General features: G+C 39.7%; 1 protein-coding gene across 5 annotated transcripts in view; it reads right to left on the bottom strand.

Moving 5' to 3' along the window:
• The window catches only part of si:ch211-261d7.3 (zinc finger homeobox protein 3), a 9497-nt gene extending 2183 nt beyond the window's left edge, over positions 1–7314 (bottom strand). For 2 of the 5 annotated variants that reach the window (XR_009827771.1, XM_062063226.1), the window contains exons 1-4: positions 5875–7314; positions 5372–5794; positions 1498–2318; positions 1–330 (exon numbers count right to left, since the gene is read on the bottom strand). The exon at positions 1–330 is cut by the window's left edge. Coding sequence is in view for 4 of the 5 variants with exons in the window: in XM_062063226.1 (XP_061919210.1) it covers positions 1519–2318; positions 5372–5794; positions 5875–6133 (1482 nt within the window). In the remaining variant the exon portion in view is untranslated. Of the gene's footprint in view, positions 331–797; positions 2319–5371; positions 5795–5874 lie in introns of those variants that run through there. The other 3 variants (XM_062063224.1, XM_062063225.1, XM_062063223.1) reach the window with 3 other exon arrangements.
• Positions 7315–10288: the final 2974 nt, after the last annotated feature.

Genomic DNA, 10288 nt, shown 5'->3' with positions numbered 1-10288 from the left:
GATGTTATCTCAAAGCACTTAAGGTGGAAAACTATGCTCAAAGTTACTTATCGTATTGTGTGCGATTACCGATCAATAAATGAAAAAAATCCCAATATGTACAGTAACTATTGACAAAACAGGATAGTGGGTTCCCTCCGAGTACTCCGGCTTCCTCCCACCTCCAAAGACATGCACCTGGGGATAGGTTGATTGGCAACACTAAATGGTCCCTAGTGTGTGAATGTTGTCTATCTGTGTTGGCCCTGTGATGAGGTGGCGACTTGTCCAGGGTGTACCCCGCCTTCCGCCCGATTGCAGCTGAGATAGGCTCCAGCACCCCCCGCGACCCTGAAAGGGATAAGCGGTAAAAAATGGATGGATGGATATATCCCGCACTGCGCATGCGTGTTTACAGCTAAGCGAAGGCCCTGTTCCGCCAGTGACAGCTTTTCTAACAGTGCCAAAACTCAATTAAAGTTGTAATATGCACAATCTGTGTTTTACTGTAGCAGATGGTCCTGAGTCACATCAATAAATACAATGTAATATATATAAATTAATATATATTTATGCAAATATATACACACACACATATTTACATATATATATACACATACATAAATACACATACATACATATATACTGTATATATATATACATACATATATATATTTATACTGTACACATATACATATATATTTATATATATATATATATACACATATACATATATATACATATTTTATATATGTGTGTGTATGTATATATATATTTAAACATTAAAATAGTAAGTAAGCAACCCAATGAATGCATCCCATGTCATACTTTTATTTGAGTGTTAATACATTTCATTGAAACAGTAGCTATCTACAAAATATAGCTTGTGCAAAACTATAAAGATGGCAATATGCAATTGAAGACAACTATCTGCAAACACATCAATGTGCACCCCATGCAAGAATATAAAACCCTAAATATTCATGTATATTTTCAATTCATTATAGGGCTGGACTTCTGAAGCCTACTGCGATGCTTATGCTTCAGGCATGTATGCCATGACAGGCAAGCTTGGAATGGTTTTGTCCCAAAAATGCACTGAACATAACACATTGTTCATCTGCCATAGCTGTAAAAGGACTCACTGTGGAACTGTTAAAACACAGGCATACATTAGCAGGTACGTACGATATATGGCAACAAGTACTTGACATTACAGTTACTGTACACTTTATACAGTATATTATACAAGCTCTGCTGAAAAGCATGACCTTAAAACGGCTCCTACAGTACCTAAAGTGTTTGTAAATGGGTGATGTTTCGTTGCACAATACAGTATGTACATTAAAATTTAAGGCCACCCTATAATCTCATGTGTCTAACAGTGCTTAATGAGGACTGTTTGAGGTGCACAAAGGGAGGTTTGAAGCAAAATATTTCTACAGAAAATAGAAAAAAACAAGAAATATTGTCATCTTCATTCATTAAGTATGCAAAGTGTGTGTGCTTTTAATTCACCTCTCTCTCCTTTTTTTGTTCTTAGCGTCGTCTCCTGCGCCTGTGATCGAAAGCTCTCCCTCGCCGTGTTTTCGGCACGCTCCCATTTAAGTCTGTGGTGGGATGAGAGGCAAAAGTGGCTCGAGCGTCAGGTAGCAATGGCGAAGGGACCATGGTTCCAGCGGAAGGACTGTTTGGATGCTGTAGATGTAGTTTTGGTTGTTGTTGTTGCACTGCATGCTGCTGATGTTGTACTGGCTGGGGTATTTCCATCTGCTGCAATTGCTGCTGTGTCTGAGCCACCTGCGATGTCTGCGACTGACGCGTCTGCTGTATCCGTTGCTGCTGCTGCTGCTGGGCCTCCAGCACTCCTAACAGCCTTTGCAGGAGGACGTTGTTCTGCTGTAGACTGAGTGCCAACGCCTCTTGAGAAGCCACAAGTGTTCTCATGTCTTGGGTGAAACACTCTGCGAATTCCCGTAGGCTCTTCTCCATGCGGTTCCCAAGCTGAATTGCCGCTTCTCCTAACCCCCGCAGCTCATCTTCAAGCCAGGAGCTGCGAGGCGGGGCTTCAAACGGACCCTGTTGTGCACCCAGTGATGGCTGAGGACTGCTGGGCTGAGGGCTGCCGTTTAGAAAAGGGGCGCTGTAGAGTGGGGAGGGAGGCAGCCATCGTTCTGAGGGTGGAGGTGGTCCGATGCCCAGACCAAGTCCTAATCCTAGTTTGTCCTCCATGCTGTTTTCCTCATGTTCGCAGTCTGGCTCTCCCACATCTCTCTCGTGCTCCGGATTGTCCTCATCTTTTTCTAAACAGTCTCTCTCAGACCCCTCTCCTCCAATACCTGCACATATTGACAAACTATCAGATGTGCTTTCAAAGTAGCACATGCACACTTTTCCACAGCACAAGGAGCTCAATGGCAACATTCCAAGGAAACAGGTGTCCATCCATCCATCCATTTTCTACTGCTTGTCCCTTTTCAGCCGCACTCAGGCGGGGTACCTTCTGGAGTGATCCATAAATGGACCATAAAATATCCTGGTTGACGTTTTGATAGTAATAACTGATGAAAAGTCGCTATTGCCAGGATTCAAACAAACAGTGTTGTAATTTTTAGAAGGAAGTGGCCACGGAGTTGCTTGCCAGAAATACATTTGGACAGACAAGTAGATTTGGCGCTCTACATTTATGCAGAGTATGTATGTAACGATAAAAGGTAATAATAATACTGTAACCGCAGTAATGGTTATATATTGGTTATACATGGTTAACATTACTATTTTAAATTAAAATGATTGAAAAAACGTGATTGATAACTGCTCTTTGATAAACTCACGGACTGACTGGCGCCAGCTCGCTAGCTTACATGCTAACACGAAAACAAGAAACAATGACGTCTTTCCCCATAAACAAACAACATACCCCAACCTAAACTTATATAAATTTACTGTCTGAGCAACTAAAATATTCAATTGTGCACTTGAACCTATAACCTGTGCTCTCGTAGACAGAGTAATCGTTCTATATACTCAGAGGAATACTAGACGGAGGCGTTTTTACGATGCATTTAAGGACTGCAGAACAGAGTGGGACGCCACAACACCTATCAGAAATAATAACGAATAATAGATTTAGTTTGTTACGCAGTCTTTATTTAAATCAGTCTTAAAAGTGCTACAGTACAAACCAAAATTTAAAACAATAAAAACTTGGCAAAAAAATACTAAGACTAAACACTATGAGTGAATCATAAGAAACAAAACATGCAAACTAGTGGCTTTTCTAACATTGTGTCTATTTATTTTACTTATTTAGAATAAAAAAATAAGTTGGTCAAAATATTTCAGTATGTATAATAACTGATAATTTGTCAAGATAATGGTTGTATTAAATTTTCATATTGTTACACCTAATTGATTGTTTTGAATTATAAAATATATGCTGTGGATTCATATAAGGCTAATTAAAGTAGTTGAGTTACTATAATTGATAATTAACAATTTGATATTTGTATAAAGTTATATAAAGCTATTTGCTTTATTTTATGTTGCTTCTGCTCCAGCCACCCCCACGATGTATGTTAGTAGATGTGCTCATGTTCTGTCTCTTTAAAGTGGAACTGCAATTTTTTTTAAACTTTTGCCTATCGTTCACAATCATTATGAAAGACAAGAAACAAACGTTTATTTTATTTTTTGCAGTCTCACATGTAAAAACCGTCTCTTCTAGTTAGCTAGCAATGCAGCTAAAGGGAGCAATCCAATCCAAACTACTTCTAAATCACTTTAAAAATGCATTTAAAAACCGCCAACAATACTTAATTTACTTTCCGTAACCTGTTTAATAACCAAGCTGTAGCGACATTGTTATTGTAAGAGCGAACACGTAGGAACTCTTTTTCCAGCGGAGTTACACTTGCTTCGGTATTAGCCGTAGAAGCTAACTACTGAAAGAGATAATCTAGTTTCTACAACACAAAACGCATTTGAGTTTGTAATGCACACAACACACTGTGATAAGACACCAATCTGTAAACCATGAACAATCATATTACAGTATCTATAAAGTATAAAGTTGTTAATCCTCATTTGTCCAAAAATAGTCATCTTTGTTTTCTATTACCAAGTCTGCCATGGTTAGGAAACACTTGCGTTTGTTTCTGGAAGTAGGAACACACATTTGTTGTTGTAGGAAGTGTGCTGCTATGGAAACGGAAATAAATGTGCTAAGGAATTCAATGATTGAAATGACCAAAATACAGTAAATATTGTACATTACATAATGTTATAAACGTGTCTGTAGTACCGTATTTTTCGGATTATAAGTCACAGTTTTTTTCATAGTTTGGGGTGCGATTTATACACAGGAGCGACTTATGTGTGAAATTATTAAAACATTACCGTAAAATATCAAATAATAATATTTAGCTCATTTACGTAAGAGACTAGACGTACAAGATTTCATCGGGTTTATCGATTAGGAGTGACAGATTGTTTGGTAAACGTATAGCATGTTCTATATGTTATAGTTATTTGAATTACTCTTACCATAATATGTTACGTTAACATACCAGGCACGTTCTCAGTTGGTTATTTATGCGTCATATAACGTACACTTATTCAGCCTGTTGTTCACTATTCTTTATTTATTTCAAATGTCTATTCTTGGTGTTGGGTTTTATCAAATAAATTTCCCCCAAAAATGTGACTTATACTCCAGTGCGACGTATATATGTTTTTTTCCTTCTTTATTATGCATTTTCGGCAGGTGCGACTTATACTCCGGTGCGATCTATACTCCGAAAAATACGGTGTGTATATATATACTTGCAGTGTATATAAAACGGAGGGATGTGAAGTTGTTTTAGAGGGCCCATTAGCCACAACTTTCAAGCGTTTATCATCTTTAAAATCGTAAAAAAAGACATTCATGTTCTTGTCTTTCATAATGATTGTGAATAGGCAAAATTCCAAAAAAGTGTGGTTCCTCTTTAAGAGAATGCATCTACTCTGGTTGATGAGGGCTACACGTTTTATCTTTGTATTGTTTTGCATAATAAGTTATTCATAATACTCCTGTGAAGAATATAGAGCTATGTGGAATAAACTTTTATTTTGCATCGGAGTCCTGTGGCAGTTCTTTTGAAGATCAACTGGAGCACAGGTGTAAACCAAGGCACCTTCTAATCACACACACACACACACACACACACACACACACACACACACAGACACACACACACACACGCACACACACACACACACACACACACACACACACACACACACACACACACACACACACACACACACACACACACACACACACACACACACACACACACACACACACACACCAGTACAGTGGCAAATCAAAGTAAGAAGCATACTTTACCTGTGTCAGATTCAGGGAAACATGGGAAACTTGGCCTCGGTCTGGAGTTTTGATTTTGCCGGCCGTGTTGAAGCCTGGGGCTGGACTGGGAGGACTGTCCGAGCATCGACACCTTGCTGGGCGGCAAGGACCAGCTGCGGTGGCGGGCGTCCGCTAGCCGGCCCCCGTTGCGTCTCTTTAGATCATCCCAACGCTTTTTAACCTCACGGAGCGTACGCGGCACCCTGGACACGGCATTGACCCTCTCGAGGATCCCGGCCCATATGCGCTCCCGCTCCCGCCGTCGGAGCCTCCCCGCCGGGCCGAATAGTTCCCCTTCACATTGGGTGACCTCTGACACCAGTACCTCCAGCTCGGCGCCGCTGAAGCGACTCTTTCTTTTCCCTGCACCGTTGGCTGCCAGTGCAGCAGACATTGCTCTGTCTGTAGTGGAAACAACCAAAATATTAGGGTTCCAATTCCATGGTGACATGAAAAACATTATAGACAATTTGATGGTTTACTTTGCTCAATTGACATGAGGTCGTCTGAGGACATGCCAGGCGCCATCAAGTTGGGGTGCACCACTACCACGTTGAAGGGCAGCAGACCCCCACGCACGCCACTGCTCTGGTCACAGCTGTCTTCCGAGTCGTCGTCATCCCGGGGGAAGCCGTTGTCAGACGCCCCCTCTCCAGAGTGTCCCTCGGGAGACTCCACTTTGATGTGCATGGGAGGTGATTGCTCATACAACAGCCCCCCCTCCTCGCAGTACTCCGTCATGAGTTTACTGGAGAACTGACTGAGGGGCCAATTCTGGTACTGACGAGTGAGGCCCCATTAACACCAGTTTAAGGTATCTCTGGGGGCTTTTCAACTATAGACATGACAACTACTACACTGGAGAGCTATGAATTCCCCATTATGCTCCCGATCCAAGACATGTCAGATGCCATGATAGGATAGTGTAATTGTCCTAAGGCATGTGGCCCTGACAAGCAAACATTCTATTAAGATCATTATGTTATGTAAATGGCCTCAAAGGGAGGGTGTGTACATTTGACCAGAGACCGACAGCGGTGCATCATCCAGCCTAGGAATCGCCTCCAAAGCTGAAAGACAACAAGTATACGTGACACATTCCAAGAATAAGCTACTTTAAAACACATTTATGGTCATAACAGGCCGCGTCGTTTATATCTGAGCGTCGTTGCATCGATGCGCAGTTTTTGACTGCACTCCAACGTCATAACATGGTGATAGCGCCAGGAAGCTATCTGTTAGCCTGTTCGCTAACACACGTTCTGTCAAAGGGGGCAGATATGACGTGTCACAAAGAACCGAGTGGACATTGTTATTTTTAAAATTTAAATGTTGCCGTTTCTCCTACCTCATGACACCGACGCGTTGTGGAGGGACGGAAACAAAATCCAAAGCACGGTCGGTGCAGCTGTTAGCTCTGAAACGGGAAAACATACTGAGGACGGTCGCGCTCAGATGACGTCACCCAGAAGCGACGTTTCAATCCCTTCAATGTTACTCAACTTTATCTCACAATAATCACACATGACTATTAATTGTAAATATTACAATGGAAATACACTGCTGAGTAACGACAGTCAAAAATAAACATTATTATTCCAAATAACTACATTTGGCTTTGTGTCTATTATTTGTTAAGTGTTTTCATACTAAGAATATGAAAATCCATCAATGTCTCCTAGGAGTGGAGCACACTGAACATTTCTAAGACTACAGTCGTGGCCAAAAATATTGGCACACCTGCATTTATGTCAGATAATGCACCGCTTCTCCCAGAAAATTGAAATTACAAATGCTTTGGTATTCACGTGTTTATTTCTTTTGTTTGCACTGGAACAACTACAGACTTGTTTCTTTAGTTTCACAATTTTCTAAAATATTAGAAAAACTGTTTAACAACCGATTGGACAAATTCATGAATAAAAATTAAAGACTCAGACAAATAATAAGGACAAAGAGCCAACATCCATCCATCCATCCACTTTATATATATATATATATATATATATATATATATATATATATATATATATATATATATATATATATATATATATATATATATATATGTTTATTTGAAATAGGGACAGATACAGAAACAGATATCTGAAACAGTTATCCAATGTATGCATCATAGTGTTTGTAGCCCAAGCTAATTTACAACCCTTGTCCCCAACAACAACACAGATCCAACATAATTAAAATAGGAAAATAAAAAGAATTAGGCAAAGATGAGTCGATAATAATGATAATAGTAATAATACAGACAAAGTGCAAACTAGATAAAAGCCAAAAATAATAATAATAAAAATAATAACACAGACAAAGTGCAGACTAGATAAAAACCAATTAGTAAAAATTAGTAAAAAATTAAACATGGGAACACGATTGCTGCGCAACTAGCCACAATTTTGTTTGTTTTTTGAAAGTGACAAGTGCAGGTATACTTTACAAAGTGTCAGGTAGAGAGTTCAATAGTTGTGGTCCTTTTATTGAAAAGGCAGTCTGGGCAAAAGATGTTCTAAGGAATGGAACGCAACAGTTGCCTTTTGACATTGCTCGGGTGGTAGATCTAGTACGACTTTGCAGTATTATAATTGTTTTGCAGAGCAATTGGGGAGCAGAGTAATCCAAGTATTTAAAAACCAGTTTGACTGTGTGTAACAAAATAAAATTGGCAAAACTTAAAATATTGCATTTGGTTAAAATTTGGCAATGATGATATCGTATACTCTTGTCTAGGACTTTCAAGGCGCGGTTATAAAGACACTCAGTGGTTTACTCTTGATTGATGACTGGTGTGCCTGGGAACATGTAGTTAAGCCATAAGATATGTATGAAAGAATCATTGAATTCATAAAAGTAAAAGCACAGCTGAGAGTTAAGCAGTTTCTTATAATTATAGTTTCTACTGCTTTTTGATTGATTGATTGAAACTTGTATTAGTAGATTGCACAGTACAGTACATATTCTGTACAATTGACCACTAAATGGTAACACCCGAATAAGTTTTTCAACTTGTTTAAGTCGGGGTCCACGTAAATCAATTCATGGTAGCTTGTCCCTTTCATTCAACATCAATAGCATTAAAGGCCTACTGAAACCCACTACTACCGACCACGCAGTCTGATAGTTTATATATCAATGATGAAATCTTAACATTGCAACACATGCCAATACGGCCGGGTTAACTTATAAAGGGCAATTTTAAATTTCCCGGGGACCTTCCGGTTCAAAACGACTTTGAGGATGACGTATGCGCGTGACGTAGCCAGTAGAACACAGGTATGGCTTCCCCATTGAAGCCAATACGAAATAGCTGTTTTCATCTCATTATTCCACAGTATTCTGGACATCTGTGTTGGTGAATCTGTTGCAATTTGTTCATTGCATTATGGAGAAAGAAGCTGAGCAGGCAAAGAAGAAAGTCGGTGCGAAGTGGAGTATTTTGCGAGGGAAGTCAGCAACACAACACAGTCGGTGTTTCATTGTTTACATTCCCGAAAGATGCAGTCAAGATCGAAGAACTCGGACAACAGAGACTCTTACCAGGAGGACTTTGACTTCGTTAACAGACGCAGACGCGATACCGTGAGTACGCTTCCAAACATTTGATCGCTTGCTAAAACTAGCTCGAGCTAGTAGCTCGGAGCTAGCATAACAAACACCTAGGTGTTTGTTATGCGGGATTAATTTGTGGCATATTAAATATAAGCCTGGTTGTGTTGTGGCTAATAGAGTATATACACTACCGTTCAAAAGTTTGGGGTCACATTGAAATGTCCTTATTTTTGAAGGAAAAGCACTGTACTTTTCAATGAAGATAACTTTAAACTAGTCTTAACTTTAAAGAAATACACTCTATACATTGCTAATGTGGTAAATGACTATTCTAGCTGCAAATGTCTGGTTTTTGGTGCAATATCTACATAGGTGTATAGAGGCCCATTTCCAGCAACTATCACTCCAGTGTTCTAATGGTACAATGTGTTTGCTCATTGGCTCAGAAGGCTAATTGATGATTAGAAAACCCTTGTGCTATTATGTTCACACATCTGAAAACAGTTTAGCTCGTTACAGAAGCTACAAAACTTACCTTCCTTTGAGCAGATTGAGTTTCTGGAGCATCACATTTGTGGGGTCAATTAAACGCTCAAAATGGCCAGAAAAAGAGAACTTTCATCTGAAACTCGACAGTCTATTCTTGTTCTTAGAAATGAAGGCTATTCCACAAAATTGTTTGGGTGATCCCAAACTTTTGAACGGCAGTGTATATGTCTTGTGTTTATTTACTGTTGTAGTCATTCCCAGCTGAATATCAGGTCCCACCCGCGTGCTTCCAAACATTTGATTGCTTGCCCGTACGTGCGTGTCATGTACGTAACTTTGGTTAAATATATAAGCTTTATGAACCTTGGGTTAGGTCAGCGTTTCTCAAAGTGTGGGGCGCGCCCCACTGGTGGGGAATAGAGACATGACAGGTGGGGCGCGAGGAACGGGAGGAAATTTCACTTAGATTTTTTTATTATTATATTCTTTGATTTTTTTTTTACTATGCTTTCATTTTCTATACACACTGGAAATCACTTTGTGATTCTGTCTGTGAAATCCGCTATATAGATAAATGTAAATTACTTATTTTTCCTGTATGCTTTACATTTCTAGGTAGGAGCGAAAGTTTGACAGACAGCAACAGAAACTAATGGGGGCGGGGCTAAGCGGAAGCTTTGTGAATGGCGAGTCACTGTGCGAGGATTTGCTGTTTTGCAAATACATAAAAAATAGAGCCACTGCTGATGAGCTGTTCAAGATAATGGACAGTTTCCTCAAAGAACACGACCTTAAATGGGAAAACTGTGTGGGCTTTTGCTCTGATGGCGCGCATGGCAAAGTCAA

This window comes from Entelurus aequoreus, linkage group LG11 (genome assembly GCF_033978785.1).
Source record: "Entelurus aequoreus isolate RoL-2023_Sb linkage group LG11, RoL_Eaeq_v1.1, whole genome shotgun sequence".
In the NCBI taxonomy this organism is placed as follows: Eukaryota; Metazoa; Chordata; class Actinopteri; order Syngnathiformes; family Syngnathidae; genus Entelurus; species Entelurus aequoreus.
This window is presented reverse-complemented; position numbering and strand designations above follow the sequence as displayed.